We start from the raw sequence: 19,966 nt of genomic DNA, 5'->3' as shown, positions 1-19,966 counted from the left end.
GTTTCAGTTTTTGACTTAGAATAATTTAGGAAGGGTTTGTATCTTTAGAGATTTGAGAACTCCTGTCCATGAAGAGGGTGGGTATTTTCATTGTCGTTTTTACCCTGTTAGTGCTTTACATATTCTGTGTTTTTTAACCCCTTATAGATAGCTGCTGCGGAGAAGGCAATGGCAAGCCACTCCAGTACTCTTGCCTAGAAAATCCCATGGATGGAGGAGCCTGGTAGGCTGCAGTCCGCGGGGTCGCTAAGGGTCGGACACGACTGAGCGACTTCACTTTCACTTTTCCCTTTCACACATTGGAGAAGGAAATGGCAACCCACTCCAGTATTCTTGCCTGGAGAATCCCAGGGACGGGGGAGCCTGGTGGGCTTCCGTCTATGGGGTCACACAGAGTCGGACACGACTGAAGTGACTTAGCAGCAGCAGCAGCAGCAGATAGCTGCTGTTCTTACTGCCTGATCTCTTAAATGTCAGCTGACATTATTGCTGTAAGAAAAAACATCTCTCTTAGGAAATCCATGACTTAAAACTTTGCTGACCATCAGTTGATGAACATTCTACTGATGGGTCTGGCCTGCGACTCCCGTGTGTGCATCTCTACTACCTAACCTACAAGTTTATGTAGGTGTGGCCACATCTGGGAGTTACCTGGGTGAGAAGGTTTGTTCATGCAACACTGAGGATCCTCTTTACAGTCTGGCTGCTCTTTTTTGGCTCCGGTGACATAGAATTCATGTGTGTCATGAACTCCATCGAAAGTCATTTACATGAATACTTATACATTTTATTGCTGCCAACTAAGAGTTTTTCTGCCTGTTAAACACAATGCCTTTTGATACACTCCTATGTTGTGATGCTATACACTTTGAACTCTCACAGCTTGAATGGTAGGTGCAAAGCCCTCTCCATCTGAGTCTCTGACATCCCTCTGGTTGTTTTATTCTTCGTGTCCTGCATATTTGCGTATCTGCCTCAGACTGTGACCGGTTCCATCAATGAAGCCATGTCTATGTTTTATACGATGCTAACTCTTACTTTATGTTCTTTATCCTACATCCTCAGAAATGCAGAGGCAAAAACTGCTCTGAAGAAGTTCTGAGTCAAAAGATGACTTCAGAGGGGAAGTACTGAAAACAAAATAATTTTAATTTTTAAATCAAGTAAGTGTTAGGATTATTTTCTGTTGTTTTCATAATTTCCCCTCTGAAGTCATCTTTTGATTCAGAACTATCTCACAGCATTGTTTACTTTTGCATTTCTGAGGATACAGAATAAAGAGTTGGATTTCCCTTGTGGTCTAGTGGCTAAGAGTTGTGCCCCCAATGCAGGGTGCTGGGTTCAATTCCTGGTCAGGAAACTAAATCCCACATACAGCAACTAAGAGTTCCCACACTGCAACTAAATAAAGACCCCACATGCCACAGCTAATACTTGGTGCAGTCAAATAAATAAATACATTTTTAAACTTTCTATTTTATCAACATTCAGAAAACAAAGATCATGGCATCTGGTCCCATCACTTCATGGGAAATAGATGGAAAAACAGTGGAAACAGTGTCAGACTTTATTCTTTTGGGCTCCAAAATCACTGCAGATGCTGATTGCAGCCATGAAATTAAAAGATGCTTACTCCTTGGAAGGAAAGTTATGACCAACCTAGATAACATATTAAAAAGCAGAGACATTACTTTGCCAACAAAGGTCCGTCTAGTCAAGGCTATGGTTTTTCCCGTGGTCATGTATGGATGTGAGAGTTGGACTGTGAGGAAAGCTGATCGCCGAAGAATTGATACTTTTGAACTGTGGTGTTGGAGAAGACTCTTGAGAGTCCCTTGGACTGCAAGGAGATCCAACCAGTCCATTCTAAAGGAGATCAATCCTGGGTGTTCATTGGAAGGACTGATGCTAAAGCTGAAACTGCAATAGTTTGGCCACCTCATGCAATGAGTTGACTCACTGGAAAAGACTCTGATGCTGGGAAAGGTTGGGGGTGGGAGGAGAAGGGGACGACCGAGAATGAGATGGCTGGGTGGCATCACCGCCTCGATGGACATGAGTTTGAGTGAACTCTGGGAGTTGGTGATGGACAGGGAGGCCTGGCGTGCTGTGATTCATGGGGTCGCGGAGAGTCGGACACGACTGAGCGACTGAACTGAACTGAACTGATGACTGATTAACAGTGTTGGATAGCAAAGGGACTCAGCCACGCACACACACGTATCCATTCTCTCCCAAACTCCCCTCCCATCCAGGCTGCCACATAACATTGAGCAGAGTTCCCTGTGCTCTACAGTAAAATAAGTGAACTATATATTTACAGGAATGGTAAAGAATTAAAGATAATTTCTATTTTTAGGACCAAGGGACCACTGTTTGTCAGAGGTATACTGATGTTGACATTTGGAAATCTGAAGAGAGGCCCTAATAGGAACTCATCATTACAAAAATATTCATTTTAGATATATTTATTGCCCATTTGTTGGTCACATGTTGGAGTACTGTCAGAATCAGTTTGGTTTCTTGTTAAAATGCAGTTGTTCACTGCCCATGAAATTTCAAAACAAAATAAAGCATTTGGGGAAAATAGGAATCTTAGAGTATTTATTTTCCAGTTTCTCTTTCCACAACTTTCTAATATTCTGGCTTATCTTTTCTGATTCCCTGTTTTTTTCTATATCTTCCTGAAAAAGAAAAAAGTTTGCCATCTATTATTGCTGTATTATTAACATAAAAATTCACTGTTATTATAATCTTAACTATGCTGTGTTGGTCAGTCACTAGGTTGTGTCTGACTTTTTGCGACCCCATGGACTGTAGCACCCCAGGCTTCTCTGTTTTTCATTATCTCCTGGAGTTTGCTCAAATTCATGTCCATTGAGTCTGTGATACCATTCAACCATCTCATCCTCTGTTACTCCCTTCTCTGCCTGCTCTCAACCTTTCCCAGTATTAGAGTATTTTCCAAAGGGTTGGCTTTTTTGCCAAAGAGTTGGATCTTTGCATTAGGTGGTCAAAGTATTAGAGTTTCAGCTTTAGTGTCAGTCCTTCCAATGAAAATTCAAGGTTGATTTCCTTTAGGGTTGATTGGTTTAATCTCCTCACAGTCAAAGAGACTCTCAAGAGTCTTCTCCAACACCAGCATATATATGTGCATGACTATATATATATGGATGCATAAATATATATATATACACATATATGTATATATATGGACTTCCCATGTGGCTCAGTGCTTCCCTGGTGGCTCAGATGGTAAAGAATCTGCCTGCAATGCAGAAGACCTGGGCTCAATCCTTGGGCTGGGAAGATTCCCTGGAGAGGGGAAAGGCTACCCACTCCAGTCCTCTGGCCTGGAGAATTCCATGGACAGAAGAGCCTGGTGGGCTACGGTCTATGAGGTTGCAAAGGGTTGGATTTGACAGGAACTAATACAGGTGGCACAGGGAATCTGTCTGCCAAAACAGGGGACGTGGGCTCTACCCCTGAGTCTGGAAGACCCCCTGAGAAGGAGAAGGAAATGGAAACCCACTCCAGTGTTCTTGCCTGGAAAATCCCATGGACAGAGGAGGCTGGTGGGCTGCAGTCCCTGGGGTTGCAAAAGAGCTGGACATGACTTAACATCTAAAACAAAACAATTTAGTATTTAGTATATTAAACTCTGGGAGTTGGTGATGGACATGGAGGCCTGGCGTGCTGTGATTCATGGGGTCGCAGAGAGTCGGACACGACTGAGTGACTGAACTGAACTGAACTGATATGCAAATAAATGGCTTAAAGATCTCTAGAAGGACTTGGACCATAGATTCTAATCTGTGTGAAAATTAACAACTTGCAGAAGCACATCTGGACTGGACAGGGATGCGTAGGGAGATGCCATCCTATTGATGCCAATCGTGCTATCACTGGCTAAACGACAAAAGTGCCACCACTTCCTTGACTTCAGAATCAATATGATTCTCAGAATTGCTCAGGTGACTAGTATCCACCCAAAGCCTTGCACAAATGCTGCTGTTTGTCAGATTCTAAGTCAAATATTTTCATCCAGTTTGCAGGAGGACAGGGGAATGTAGCTCTTTGAATTTTAGGCAGGGAAAATGGGTTTATACTTTGGAAACTAACGACTTATGCATGTTGCCCTGAAGAGAGTTTTGGGTAATCACACACTCCCAGTGTTCACTACAGTTGGGGATAGAAAATGGGCTTTATTTATCTCATAGACAGTTGTTCTTTTCTAGAAAAATTCAAACGTTTATGTCTCTACCTTATAGGCAGAAAGAAAAGCAGAAACAGAGGACCACAAGGAATCTAGAGAAAATAATTTTGACTACTATAGTTATTTATTTATTTATTTTTACTGAATTCCTGCTTTGTTGTCAGTCGTGGCTGACTCTTTGAGCCTCATGGACTGTAGCACACCAAGCTTCCCTGTCCTTCACCATTTCCTGGAGCTTGCTCAGACTCATGTCCATTGTAGTAACTTGTTTGGGCTTCCCAGGTGGCGCTAGTGGTAAAGAACCTGCCTGCCAATGCAGGAGACATAAGGGACGCGGGTTTGATCCATGGGTGGGGAAGATCTCCTGGAGAAGGGAATGGCTACTGACTCCAGTAATCTTGCCTGGGAAACCCCATAGACAGAGAAGCCTGGTGGGTTCCATGGGGTTACAGAGTCAGACACCACTGGGCGATGAACACTTTAGTTTTCGCTTCAGAAGCACAAATGGGTAGAGCAGTTCTTTATGTGTATATCCTGGCACTATCGTACTGTAGCATAGCATTTGGTAGCTTCTCAAGAGGCTCTACCTCCTTAATTTTCCAGGTGTTTATGAGATGGATGCTTTCCTTAACGAAAAAATTGCTAATCTTACTTTGCCTGTGTGCTTAGTCACTCAGTCTTGTCTGACTCTTTGCGACCCCATGGACTGGAGCTCTCCAGACTTATCAGTCCATGGAATTCTTCAGGCAATAACACTGGACTGGGTAGCTATTCTCTTCTCCAGGGCATCTTTCTGACCCAGGGATCAGACCCAGGTCTCTTGCATTGCAGGCAGATTTTTACTGTCTGAGCCACGAGGGAAACTCCCTCTAATTTTAAAGAAACATTAAGCTAAGCTAAATCCAAGTTCCTAACCAAGATCTGTGCTGCTCTTCAGGCTTCTTGTGCTGTCTGCCTCTTCAATGTCAGTCTGCTCTGCCCTCTCCTTTTCCTCTTTCACTCAGGCACAATGACATTTCAGTGTCTTCAACTCTCTAGGTTACTTCCAACATCGGCGCTTAGGACATGGAACACTGTTCTCATTGCAATTGCTTTTCGTCGGTTGGGTTTCAGCTAGAATTATTACCCTTTCTAAAGACATTTTATTGTTGTCCACTGGACACTCTCCCTCATACTTTCTGTCACAGTTCCCTGTGTTTTGTTTTATTAGCCTGGATCACAGATTATCATTACCTTATTGGGTGTGTGCAAAGTCACTTCAGTCGTGTCTGACTGTTTGTGACCCTATGGATGTAGCCCATGAGGCTCCTCTAGCCGTCAGATTCTCCAGGCAAGAATAAATGGAGTGGGTTGCCATTTCCTTCTCCAGGGGGTCTTCCCTACTCAGGGATTGAATCCAGGTCTCTTAAGTCTCCTGCACTGGCCGGTGGGTTCTTTACCACTAGCACCACCTGGGACATTGTTCAATTTTTAAATGACTGGCTGTATTATATACAAGGTGAATGCAGCAGCACTTTTATCCTGATTTTTTCCCCCTCTTTACTGATGCTTTATTCTCTGGCTCACAGTATAAAGCCTGCCACAAAGTAAGCCTCAATAAAACTTAAAAAAATAGATTGGATAAATAATGTTATTGCATCTAAACTGGAGATAAAATTTTATCATACCCAGCCCCACACCTACAGGCAGAAAACATGAAGAATTAGATAAAAAGAAAGAAAATCTTCTTATGGATAAATAGGAAAATAAGTGATAAATTCATTTGTCTTGCAGCGAATGACAGGGCTAATATTTTATTCTCTACTGGCAAAAGTTCCATAATGGTTCTAAAGCTGTTTTTCTCCCTGTTACATCTTCCTGACCCCAATTATGTCATTGGTCTAACAGTATCTTTACATAGAGATGTTCTGTTAAGATTTGGTGGAAAATCACAGGGAATATAATTAAGCAAGAGTCAGTCTTAGATAGGAGAAGACAACGGAAACCCACTCCAGTATGCTTGCCTGGAATATCCCATGGACTGGGGAGCCTGGTGGGCTGCTGTCTATGGGGTCGCACAGAGTCGGACACTGCTGAAGCGACTTAGCAGCAGCAGCAGCAGCAGCAGCAGCAGTCTTGGACACACTCCAAATTCATGACTTGATATATCTGATTAGAAGGTATAAGAGCCCATGATCTTTGCCTCTGTCAGGGAGATGACGCTACCCTCTTTAGAACTGTTATACCTTTTTTAGGAGTTGCAATAACTATTTCAGTAATGAGCTCTCAAAATCTCAGCACAGTTTCTTTTGCTATATTAACACGATAGAAAGAGGTAGGGAAAAAAGCTGCGTAGTGTATTTTCTTTATTGAAGTTACTGGAAAACAGTTTAGTTACTAGAGCAATTTCCTTTTCAACAAATAGTTGAATAGTATTTTGAACAAATAGTTTTCCTTAACAACGAATAGTTGTTAACTTAGATGACATAGATTTGTCTGCTGTTTTAATTACCTTAAGCTGGAAAAAGTAGTTTTCCTGTTTGTAATATGGAATTTTGGGGGAATTCTTTTAAAACATGTCTACAGTGTGAGTAATAACATTTTTCTGAAATATTTAGAAGATTCTGTGAAGAAAATGGGCTGACATAGTCATGTGAAATCAAATATATTTTTAGGAATAATGCAGATTTTTGTCCTTGGTGTTCACACTGGATTGAAGACGTTTCTATGTCTTTATGGGATAGTAGAAAAGGCTACTTGCTGGCTGTGAACAGGAATCCAAAAGGTGAATTTGTAACAGTTAACAGTAGATGCCAGATTTTTCAGTTGTATAAATTTATTTACTATGTAGGAAATTGCAAACTTGGATTTATAAGAATTGAAAAGTTGAAAACCTTTTCCTAGAATCATAAGATTTTTGAAATGAACTAGTTTAAAATTCAATTTCTCTCACTGAAAAATGTATGATTTTGAGAAAATTAAATATTATAAGCCTGTTTCTTTAAAAAATGAAGTTAACTATTTCTTACTGTGAAGACTAAATTTTATTCGTTAAATGTGATTTTATAAGTGCACAGAGTACATGCACTTATTCATACACATATGGAGATACAAAGCATCAGTGTAAACATGGAGATTTATTTATCCCTAAGTCATATCCAAATCTTTGCCACCCCATGGACTGTAGCCCACCAGGCTCCCCTGTCCGTTGAATTTCCCAGACAAGAATATTGGGGTGGGTTGCCCTTTCCTTCTCCAAGGGATCTTCCCAACCCAGGAGTTGAACCCCTGTCTCCTGCTTGGAGGGAGATTCTTTACCACTGAGCTATCTGAGAAGTCCAGGCACAGAGATAACATCTAACATATAGTTTGGCATAAAAATGATAGATATTCTTACAATCTTAATATTTCCTTTTATTTAACTATTCTCTACCACATAATGAGATGGAGAACATTTAGGAAGGAATAGGTTAATTGTGGAATATTGAAAATGTATTTAATAAATTTAATAAATACGATTAAAATTTATTTTAATAAATACTAAATTTATATCTGTTTGGATATGTCAATTAGATAGTTGCATACACACATTTATTCCTAAATTTCTTCTCCCTACTTTGGTTTATTTTTTTTAATGTATTTATTTTAATAGGAAGCTAATTACTTTACAATATCATATTGGTTTTGCCATACATTGACATGAATCCTCCCCGGGTGTACATGTGTTCCCCATTTTTTTTTTTTATTGGAGGCAAATTACTTTACATTAATATATTGGTTGGTTTTGCCATACACTGACACGAATCTGCCCCGGGTGTACATGTGTTCCCTTTCTTGAATCCCCCTCCCACCTCCCTCTTCCCCATATCCTCCCTCCAGGTCATCCCCGTGCACCAGCCCCAAGCATCCTATATCATGCGTCATCAATTACACATATTGAATGTGTAAGTTACCTTAAGTGATTCTTAAATATTTCACTTTTGTGATTTTATACCTGGTTCATCTTTTCATGGAATTCCCTATTTATCCACTCTTATTATCTCACTTTTCCTATAAAACTCAGCTGAAGCATTTTGAGAAACCTTCCCAGATCCAGAGTTGACTATAGACATTCTGGAAATGTGAACCCTTCTCCATGAATATATTTATAGTGAACACTTATAAAATTAGTTGGTATGGTCTGACCCCTCATTATACATCTAATCACTGAGAATAGGGAAACATTATTTGACTTTATGATCCTAATGTCAGGTTTAGCACATTGAGTGAATAAAGTATGTTAAGCTTATGATCCATGTAAAGGTGTTTTTAATTTTTTGATTTGATTTGTAGGTAAACTGTTCCTCAAATCTGAAGCCAGCACCTGTAGGGAATAGATGGAACCAAGAAGCAATGTGACTCATTTTGTCCTCCTGGGCCTCACACAGAATCCAAAGGAGCAGAAAGTCCTTTTTGTTATGTTCTTGTTCTTCTACATTTTGACCATGTTGGGCAACGCGCTTATTGTGGTGACTGTAACGTTTAGTAAGACCCTGAACTCGCCGATGTACTTCTTTCTTGCTAGTTTATCATTTATGGATGTCATTTATTCCTCGTCTATTTCTCCCAAACTGATTTCAAGCTTGTTCTTAGGGAAAAATACCATATCCTTCCAGTCCTGTATGACCCAGCTCTTTACAGAGCACTTCTTTGGTGGATCCGAGGTCTTCCTTCTGCTGGCGATGGCCTATGACCGCTATGTGGCCATCTGTAAGCCCTTGCATTATTTGGTCATCATGAGGCAATGGGTGTGTGTTGTGCTGCTGGTGCTGTCCTGGGCTGGAGGTTTTCTGCACTCAATTATTCAGCTTAGCACTATTTTTGGGCTCCCATTCTGTGGCCCCAATGTCATTGATCATTTTTTCTGTGACATGTACCCTCTATTGAAGCTGGTCTGTACTGACACTTATATCATCGGCCTCTTAGTCGCGGCAAATGGAGGACTGATCTGCACTGTTGTGTTTCTGCTCTTGCTCGTCTCCTATGGAGTCATCTTGCACTCTCTGAAGAACCTGAGTCAGGAAGGGAGGCGGAAAGCCCTCCAGACCTGTGGCTCCCACATCACTGTGGTTGTCTGCTTCTTTGTTCCCTGCGTTTTCATGTATGTGAGACCTGCTAAGACCTTCCCCATTGACAAATCATTGAGTGTGTTTTATACAGTCATAACCCCCATGCTGAATCCATTAATCTATACTCTGAGAAACTCAGAGATGACAAATGCCATGAATAAGCTTTGGAGAAGGAACATGGCATTTTATGGTAAAAAAGAGCATCATCCACCATGAAGAGGGTCTTTTGACATCAGAGACCACTTCCTTGCAATTCGGTAGCTTTCTCAAATCTGATGTGGATTTCTTTTCCTTCAAAGAATTTATAATTATAATATAAAAAGTTATACTATAACTATGCAGCTGTGATGTTAATAACATGAATAGTTCCTCTCCATGGTAGAATGTAAGGTTTGTAATGTTTTGTTATCACTGTACCTAGAAAGATGTAAGGCTTATATTGAAGGAGCCAATATCATATAACAGATTAGTGAGGAAATTTTATATAGTTACACCAATTTTTAACCAATTTATACATTTTTCTTTTTAAATTTTTTCCAGACAGTATTTATTTTTAGATCTTGTCTTTTAAGTTATTCTTTTTATTATGCTATTTAAAGTATTTAATGCTATATACTCTGTTCTTTATAAAACTTCAGTTGCATTATACACAAAACTTTTCATGTAAGCCTAAATTTTTTAAACAGTTGAAGTGAAATAGATAATAATAAATAGTAAAAATGCACATCATACAAAATGGGAGAAAGTGTAGAATACATTTCCCATTTATCTCTCAATATATTTTCTAGTCCATTTCTGCAGGGGCACTCTATTTCTTAAGATCCATCTGGTAATAACCTATGTAAAAGCAAGTGTATTTAAATACATGTAGTTTTTTTTCTGTGTAGGTAAACTTTGCTTTTTTAGTAACATCTGCGAAGTATTTTCCTAGCAGTCCATTTAGATCTAATCCTTAATTTTTCTCGTACTACATCATACTCCTTTATAGAGGCATACTGAAATTAATGTTTCCATTCTTTTCCATGTTGTTCCTAAACTTTTTCTATGAAAAGTAATTTTGCAATAAAAATATATTTTTGGATGTGTGCACGTATGAGCTCCTGGAAGTGAAATTGTTGATACATGTGTTGTGTTTGAATATATACTCAGGTAAATACATGCATTTAAAATATTGATGGTCATAGCTATTGCCATCTTTGAAGTTGTACAAACAACTACATTCCTGTCCACAGTCTGTGGGAATATTTTTGTCCACATTCTCAAAATCAGTCCTGATATATAACTGATGGCATGTGATAATCAGATTAAATTTATTTTAAATTTGGTCTTATAATTTACCACAAATCCTTTTGATATAATTGGGTTTGGACACCTTTTCACTTGTTTGATATAATTTGTATTTTTCCCCCTAGAATTGTCTGTTAATCTCTTTTATCTATTCATTTAATTGTTGATCCTTTCCATGCTGGTTTTTATGAAATAATTGTCTAATAAATAAATGACACTTTTTGCTATTATACACATAACTGATATCTTTCTGGCTAGTCACAAAGCAAGGTGTCCTGGAGCTGGTGTCATTTTGCTGGTTGGTAGAATGGCCAGGCCAGGGTGTCCCGGGTGGTGCTGGCCTGCTGGTGAGTGGGCTGCGGTTGACTGGGCTGGCATCAGGGCCACGGTCTGGTAGGTGGGGCCTTGGCCCAGTGGGTCCTGGGGCTGATGCTTGCCCACTGGTGGGTGAGACCAAGACCTTGGGCTAGGGCTAGCCCACTGGTGGTGGAGCCAAGTCCCAGGGTCTCTGGCTGAGGGGGCCCAGGGCCCCAGAACTTGTGTTGTCTGAGTGCTTTCAGGTCCCAGAGGGTTCTGGACTGGTATCCTTTTTACTGCCCAGGGTTCTTGACCTCCTTAATCAATAGAAATTGATTAGAGATCAGACAAGAAATTCAGGCCAGGCTTTCTTGAGGTCCCCGCTGCAGCAGGGGGTAGCAAGGACAAACAACTCCTTAGGTGGTACTGTGTGCAGGGGGCAGGCACAGTACCCTACGTTTCTCTGTTCTCTCTGCTTTTTGCTCCAGGCTCTTCAAAAGTGGTGTCTGTTCATGTCAAGTTTCTTCAGTCTAGTCCGACTCTTTGCAATCCTGTGGACAGTTGCCCACCAGACTCTTCTGTCCGTGATTCTCCAGGCAAGAATACTGGAGTGGGTTGCCATGCCCTCCTCCAGGGGATCTTCCCAACCCAGAAATTGAACCCGTGTCTCCTGCATCTCCTGCAGTGCAGAAAGATTCTTTACCACCGAGCCACCGTGAAAGCTCCTATTACCTTAGTTCTTAAACTTATTTTAAAAATTGTGGTCAAATATACATAACAAAATTTTTTATTTTAACCATATTAAAGTGGCATTAATGCATCCTGTTATGCAAACAATACCATGGTCTATCATCGGCAGAACATTTCCAGCTTCCCAAACTGAAATTCCACAGCTATTAAATAAAATCTCCCATCTCCACTCAGTGAGCCCCAGGCAATCACCATTCTACTTTCTGTGAACTTGACTATTTTAAGTGCCTCATGTAAAGCGGAATCATTCATTTTTTTTTGATTGACTTTTTTCACTCAGTGTAATATCCTTTCCCCATTAAATGCCGTTGGCACCCTTGTCGAAAATTATCTAAGCACCATAAAAGGTTTATTTCCAGACTCTCTTAATTCTATTAGTTTGTTGTCTGTCTTTATTCCAAAACTGGTGCTGTGACTACCATTGTTTTGTGTAATGTAGAATCAGGAAATATTAGCCTGACCACTTTCTCTCTCCTTGTCAAGATTGTTTTGGAAAAAATTGGAGTCCTTGAGATTCCATATGAGTCTTGGCATGAATTTTTCTATTTCTGCCAAAAACATTTTTGGGGTTTTGATAAGGATTGCACTGAATCAGTAGGTCATTTACAGTTACATTAACATCTTAATGTTATTAAATAACTCAATTCATAAATTTCTTTCCATATATGGGTGTGTGTTCTCTGAGTAACATTTTGCAGTTTTTAGTTTATAAGATTTTTGTCTGTTTGGTTATGTTTTTTCTTCACTATTTTATTCTTTATGATGTGCTTATAGGTGGAATTATTTTCTTTATCTCTCCTGGGTTGTTCATGATGGTATACATATTTAACACCATTTCACACAAAATCTCAACAAATTGGAAATAGAAGGAGTGTACCTTGACATAATAAGGTTCATATATTTACAGATCACAGTTAACATCATCCTCAACTTTGAAAGACTGGAAACTTCCCCATTAAAATATGGATGAAGAGGGCAAGCTCTCAAAGGCCCTTTTTAACATAGTATTGCCATAAAAATTCTTGTGAAAATTTTAGAGTTTTCTAAGTACAGCTCCTGCCAACTCTGAGAGTAAGATAATTTTATTATCTCACTGTTTAAAATTTAGTTTCACTTTCTGTAATACTGCTTCTTTATTTAAAACCTTTATATTTTTTATTGGTGTACAGCCAATTAATGAGTGTCACCAGTGGCTCAGTGGTAAAGAATCCACCTGCAATGCAGGATACTCAGAAGACAAGGGTTCAATTCCTGGGTTAGGAAGATTCCTTGACGATGTGGCAACCCACTCTAGTATTCTTGCCTGGATAATGCCATGGACAGAGGAACCTGGTGGACTATAGTCCACGGTTCTTAAGGACCTGGACATGGCTGAAATGACTGAAAATGAAGGCACTGCCATGAACAATGTTGTGATAATTTCAGGTGGACAGCAAAGGGACCCAGTCACGGATACACGTATCCATTCTCCCCAAACTCCTTTCCCATTCAGGCTGCCACATGACACTGCATAGAGCTTCCCGTACTGAGCAGGGGGACCTTGTTGGTTATCTGCTTTAAGAGAAGTGGTTTGAACACGCAGATCTCAGCCTTCCTATCCCTCCCACATTGTTCTCCACTGACAACCATACGTTTGTTCTCTGAGCCTCTGAATCTGCTCTGCTTTGTTCATTGGATTTCTGTAACAGTGCTTCTGATGTTATTCATTTTCTATTCTTTTTTTTTGTTTTGTTTTTATTATTTTTTAATTTATTATTATCTTTTTTCTTGGAGGCTAATTACTTTACATTATTATATTGGTTTTGCCATACATTGGCTTGAATCTGCCCAGGGTGTACATGTGTCCCTCTTCTTGAACCCCCCTCTCACCTCCCTCCTCCCCTTATCCTCCCTCTGGGTCATCCCAGTGCACCAGCCCTGAGCATCCTGTATCATGCATTGAACCTGGACTGGTGATTAGTTTCACATATAATATACATGTTTCAATGCCATTCTCCCAAATCATCCCACCCTCGCCCTCTCCCACAGAGTCCCAAAGACTGTTCTATACATCTGTGTCTCTTTTGCTTTCTTGTATACAGGATTATGGTTATCATATTTCTAAATTCCATATATATGCGTTAGTGTACTGTATTGGTGTTTTTCTTTCTGGCTTACTTCACTCTGTATAATAGGCTCCAGAGTCATCCACCTCATTAGAACTGATGCAAATGCATTCTTTTTCATTGCTGAGTAATACTCCATTGTGAGTATGTACCACAACTTTCTCATCCATTCGTCTGCCGACAGACATCTGAGTTGCTTCCATGTCCTGGCTATTATAAACAGTGCTGCGAAGAACATTGGGTACACATGTCTCTTTCAATTCTGGTTTCCTCGGTGTGTATGCCCAGCAGTGGGATTGCTGGGTCGTATGGCAGTTCTATTTTCAGTTTTTGAAGGAATCTCCACACTGTTCTCCATAGTGGCTGTACTAGTTTGCATTCCCACCAACAGTGTAAGAGGGTTCCCTTCTCTCCACACCCTCTCCAGCATTTATTGCTTGTAGACGTTTGGATAGCAGCCATTCTGACCGGTGTGAAATGGTACCTCATTGTGGTTTTGATTTGTATTTCCCTGATTATGAGTGATGTTGAGCATCTTTTCATGTGTTTGTTAGCCATCAGTATGTCTTTGGAGAAATGTCTGTTTAGTTCTTTGGCCCATTTTTTGATTGGGTCATTTATTTTTCTGGAATTGAGCTGCAGGAGTTGCTTGCATATTTTTGAGATTAATCCTTTGTCAGTTGCTTCATTTGCTATTATTTTCTCCCATTCTGAAGACTGCCTTTTCACCTTGTTTATAGTTTCCTTTTCTGTGCAGAAGCTTTTAATTTTAATTAGTCCCATTTGTTTATTTTTGCTTTTATTTCCAATATTCTAAGAGGTGGGTCATGGAGGATCCTGCTGTGATTTATGTTGGAAAATGTTTTACCTATGTTGTCCTCTAGGAGTTTTATACATACTGGTCTTACATTTAGATCTTTAATCCATTTTGAGTTTATTTTTGTGTATGGTGTTAGGGAGTGTTCTAGTTTCATTCTTTTACAAGTGGTTGACCAGTTTTCCCAGCACCACTTGTTAAAGAGATTGTCTTTTCTCTATTGAATATTCTTGCCTCTTTTGTCAAAGATAAGGTGTTCATAGGTGCATGGGTTTATCTCTGGGCTTTCTATTTTGTTCCATTGATCTATATATCTGTCTTTATGCCAGTCACATACTGTCTTGATGACTGTGGCTTTGTAGTAGAGCCTGAAGTCTGGCAGGTTGATTCCACCAGTTCCCTTCTTCTTTCTCAAGACTGTTTTGGCTATTCAAGGTTTTTTGTATTTCCATACAAATTGTGAAATTACTTATTCTAGCTCTGTGAAAAATACTGTTGGTAGCTTGATAGGGATTGCATTGAACCTATAAAATACTTTGGGTAATATATTCATTTTCACAATATTTATTCTTCCAATCCATGAACACGGTATATTTCTCCATCTATTAGTGTCCTCTCTGATTTCTTTCACCAATGTTTTATAGTTTTCTATATACAGGTCTTTTGTTTCTTTCAGTTCAGTTCAGTTTAGTCGCTCAGTAGTGTTCGACTCTTTGCGACCCCATGAACCACAGCACTCCAGGCCTCCCTGTCCATCACCAAATCCCGGAGTTCACTCAAACTCATGTCCATCGAGTCGGTGATGCCATCCAGCCATCTCATTCTCTGTCATCCCCGTCTCCTCCTATCCCCAATCCTTCCCAGCATCAGACTGTTTTCCAGTGAGTCAACTCATCGCATGAGGTGGCCAAAGTATTTCAGTTTCTGCTTTAGCATAAGTCCTTCCAATGAACAGCCAGGAGTGATCTCCTTTAGAATGGACTGGTTGGATCTCCTTGCAGTCCAACGGACTCCAAGAGTCTTCTCCAACACCACAGTTCAAAAGAATCAATTCTTTGGCAATCAGCTTTCTTCACAGTCCAACTCTCACATCCATACATAACCACGGGAAAAACCATAGCCTTGACTAGACAGATCTTGGTTGGCAAAGTAATGTCTCTGCTTTTTAATATGCTATCTAAGCTGGTCATAACTTTCCTTCCAAGGAGTAAGCGTCTTTTAATTTCATGGCTGCAATCAGCATCTGCAGTGATTTTGGAGCCCCCCAAAATAAAGTCTGACACTGTTTCCACTGTTTCCCCATCTATTTGCCATGAAGTGATTGGACCAGATGCCATGATCTTCGTTTTCTGAATGTTGAGCCAACCTTTTCACTCTCCTCTTTCACTTTCATCAAGAGGCTTTTGAGTTCCTCTTCACTTTCTGCCATAAGGGTGGTGTCATCTGCATATCTGAGGTTATTGATATTTCTCCCAGCAATCTTGATTCCAGCTTGTGCTTCTTCCAGCCCAGCGTTCCTCATGATGTACTCTGCATAGAAGTTAAATAAGCAGGGTGACGATATACAACCTTGACGTACTCCTTTTCCTATTTGGAACCAGTCTGTCGTTCCATGTCCAGTTCTGACTGTTGCTTCCTGACCTGCATACAGGTTTCTCAAGAGGCAGGTCAGATGGTTTGGTATTCCCATCTCTTTCAGAATTTTCCACAGTTTATTGTGATCCACACAGTCAAAGGCTTTGGCATAGTCAATGAAGCAGAAATAGATGTTTTTCTGGAACTCTCTTGCTTTCTCCATGATCCAGCGGATGTTGCCAATTTGATCTCTTGTTCCTCTGCCTTTTCTAAAACCAGCTTGAACATCTGGGAGTTCACGATTCACATATTGTTGAAGCCTAGCTTGGAGAATGTTGAGCATGACTTTACTAGCGTGTGAGATGAGTGCAATTGTGCGGTAGTTTGAGCATTCTTTGGCATTGTCTTTCTTTTGTTTCTTTAGGTAGATATATTCCTAAGTATTTTATCCTTTTTGTTGCAATGGTGAATGGATTTGTTTCCTTAATTTCTCTTTCTATTTTCTCATTATTAGTGTATAGGAATGCAAGGGATTTCTGGGTGTTGGTTTTATATCCTGCAACTTTACTATATTCATTGATTAGCTCTAGTAATTTTCTGGTAGAGTCTTTAGGGTTTTCTGTGTAAAGGATCATGTCATCTGCAAACGGTGAGAGTTATACTTCTTTTCCAATCTGGATTCCTTTTATGTCTTTTTCTGCTCTGATTGCTGTGGCCAAAACTTCCAAAACTATGTTGAATAGTAGTGGTGAGTGTGGGGACCCTTGTCTTGTTCCTGACTTTAGGGGAAATGCTTTCAAATTTTAACCATTGAGGATAATGTTTGCTGTGGGTTTGTCATATATAGCTTTTATTATGTTGAGGAATATTCCTTCTATTCCCACTTTCTGGAGGGTTTTTATCATAGACGGATGTTGAATTTTGTCAAAGGCTTTCTCTGCATCTATTGAGATAATCTTATGGTTTTTATTTTTCACTTTGTTAATGTGGTGTATTATATTTATTGATTTGGGGATATTGAAGAATCCTTACATCCCTGGGATAAAGTCCACTTGGTCATGATATATGATGTTTTTATTGTGTTGATGAATTCTGATTGCTAGAATTTTGTTAAGGATTTTTGCATCTATGTTCATCAGTGATATTGGCCTATAGTTCTCTTTTTTTGTGGCATCTTTGTCAGGTTGTGGTATTAGGGTGATGGTGGCCTCGTAGAATGACTTTGGAAGTTTACCTTCCCCTGCAATTTTCTGGAAGTGTTTGAGTAGGATAGGTGTTAGCTCTTCTCTAAATTTTTGGTAGAATTCAGCTGTGAAGCCGTCTGGACCTGGGCTTTTGTTTGCTGGAAAATTTCTGATTACAGTTTCAATTTCTGTGCTTGTGATGGGTCTGTTAAGATTTTTTATTTCTTCCTGGTTTAGTTTGGAAAGTTGTACTTTTCTAAGGAATTGTCCATTTCTTCCAAGTTGTCCATTTTACTGGCATATAATTGCTGATAGTAGTCTCTTATGATCCTTTGTGTTTCTGTGTTGTCTGTTGTGATATCTCCCTTTTCATTTCTAATTTTATTGATTTGGTTTTTTTCCCTTTGTTTCTTGATGAGTCTGGCTAGTGGTTTGTCAATTTTATTTACCCTTTGAAAGAACCAGCTTTTGGATTTGTTGATTTTGCTATGGTCCCTTTTGTTTCTTTTGCATTTATTTCTGCCCTAATTTTTAAGATTTCTTTCCTTCTACTGACCCTAGGGTTCTTAATTTCTTCCTTTTCTAGTTGCTTTAGGTGTAGAGTTATGTTATTTAGTTGACTTTTTTCTTGTTTCTTGAGGTATGCCTGTATTGCTATGAACCTTCCCCTTTGCACTGCTTTTACAGTGTCCCAGAGGTTTTGGTTTGTTTTCATTTTCATTCATTTCTATGCATATTTTGATTTCTTCTATGATTTGTTGGTTATTCAGCAGCGTGTTGTTCAGCCTCCATATGTTGGAATTTTTAATTGTTTTTCTCCTGTAATTAGGATCTAGTCTTACTGCATTGTGGTCGGAAAAGATGCTTGGAATGATTTCAAATTTTTGAATTTACCAAGGCTAGATTTATGGCTCAGGATGTGATCTATCCTGGAGAAGATTCTGTGTGCGCTTGAGAAGGTGAAATTCATTGTTTTGGGGTGAAAAGTCCTATAGATATCTATTAGGTCTAACTGGTCTATTGTATCATGTAACGTTTGTGTTTCCTTGTTAATTTTCTGTTTAGTTGATCTATCTATAGGTGTGAGTGGGGTATTAAAGTCTCCCACTATTATTGTGTTATTAATTTCCCCTTTCATACTTGTTAGCATTTGTCTTACATATTGCGGTGCTCCTATGTTGGGTGCATAAATATTCATAATTGTTATATCTTCTTCTTGGATTGATCCTTTGCTCATTATGTAGTGTCCTTCTTTGTCTCTTTTCACAGCCTTTGTCTTAAAGTCTATTTTATCTGATATGAGTATTGCTACTCCTGCTTTCTTTTGGTCTCTATTTGCGTGGAATATCTTTTTCCAGCCCTTCACTTTGAATCTGTATGTGTCCCTCGTTTTGAGGTGGGTCTCTTGTAGACAACGTATATGGGGTCTTGTTTTTGTATCCATTCAGCCAGACTTTGTCTTTTGGTTGGGGCATTCAATCCATTTACATTTAAGGTAATTATTGATAACTATGATCCCATTGCCATTTATTTTACTGTTTTGGGTTCGAATTTATACACTCTTTCTGTGTTTCCTGTCTAGAGAAGGTTCTTTAGCATTTGTTGGAGAGCTGGTTTGGTGATGCTGAATTCTCTCAGCTTTTGCTTGTCTGTAAAGCTTTTTATTTCTCCTTCATATTTGAATGAGATCCTTGCTGGGTACAGTAATCTGGGCTGTAGGTTATTTTCTTTCAACACTTTAAGTATGCCCTGCCATTTCCTCCTTGCCTGAAGAGTTTCTCTTGAAAGATCAGCTGTTATCCTTATGGGGATCCCCTTGTGTGTTATTTGTTGCTTTTCCCTTGCTGCTTTTAATATTTGTTCTTTGTGTTTGATCTTTGTTAATTTGATTAATATGTGTCTTGGGGTATTTTGCCTTGATTTTATCCTGTTTGGGACTCTCTGGGATTCTTGGACTTGGGTGATTATTTCCTTCCCCATTTTAGGGAAGTTTTCAACTTTTATCTCCTCAAGTATTTTCTCATGGTCTTTCTTCTTGTCTTCTTCTTCTGGGACTCCTATGATTCACATGTTGGGGCATTTATCATTGTCCCAGAGGTCTCTGAGATTGTCCTCATTTCTTTTAATTTGTTTTTCTTTTTTCCTCTCTGTTTCATTTAATTCTACCATTCTGTTTTCTAACTCACTTATTCTATCTTCTGCCTCCGTTATTCTACTATTGGTTCCCTCCAGAGTGTTTTTGATCTCATCTATTGCATTATTCATTGTATATTGACTCTTTTTTATTTCTTCTGGCTCCTTGTTAAACCTTTCTTGCATATTCTCAACCCTTCTCTCCAGGTTATTTATATGTAACTCCAATTTGTTTTCAAGATTTTGGTTCATTTTCACTATCATTAGTCAGAATTCTTTATCAGGTAGGTTCCCAATCTCTTCCTCTTTTGTTTGGGTGGTGGGAATTTATTCTGTTCCTTTATTTGCTGGGTATTTCTCTGCCTCTTCATCTTGCTTATATTGCTGTGTTTGGGGTGGCCTTTCAGTCTTCTGGCAGTTTATGGAGTTCTCTTTATTGTGGAGTTTCCTCACTGTGGGTGAGGTTGGACGGGTGGATTGTCAAGCTTCCCTGATTAGGGAAGCTTGTGTCGGTG

General features: G+C 39.5%; 1 protein-coding gene across 1 annotated transcript; it reads left to right on the top strand.

Moving 5' to 3' along the window:
• Positions 1-8,571: 8,571 nt before the first annotated feature.
• On the top strand, positions 8,572-9,519 carry LOC129555077 (olfactory receptor 4A47-like). Its single transcript, XM_055424252.2, has one exon. The coding sequence runs from the start codon at positions 8,572-8,574 to the stop codon at positions 9,517-9,519; it is 948 nt and encodes a 315-aa protein (XP_055280227.1).
• The last annotated feature ends 10,447 nt before the right edge of the window (positions 9,520-19,966 follow it).

Source organism: Moschus berezovskii, chromosome 14 (assembly GCF_049115385.1).
Source record: "Moschus berezovskii isolate FMDL1 chromosome 14, NW_MosBer_1.0, whole genome shotgun sequence".
NCBI classification, from domain to species: Eukaryota; Metazoa; Chordata; class Mammalia; order Artiodactyla; family Moschidae; genus Moschus; species Moschus berezovskii.
Note: the sequence above shows the minus strand (reverse complement) of the source record. Positions and strands in the feature narration are given on the sequence as shown.

Excerpts from the sequence above, each read along its gene's own strand:
- LOC129555077 (XM_055424252.2), top strand. The coding sequence starts at position 8,572 with ATGGAACCAAGAAGCAATGTGACTCATTTTGTCCTCCTGGGCCTCACA.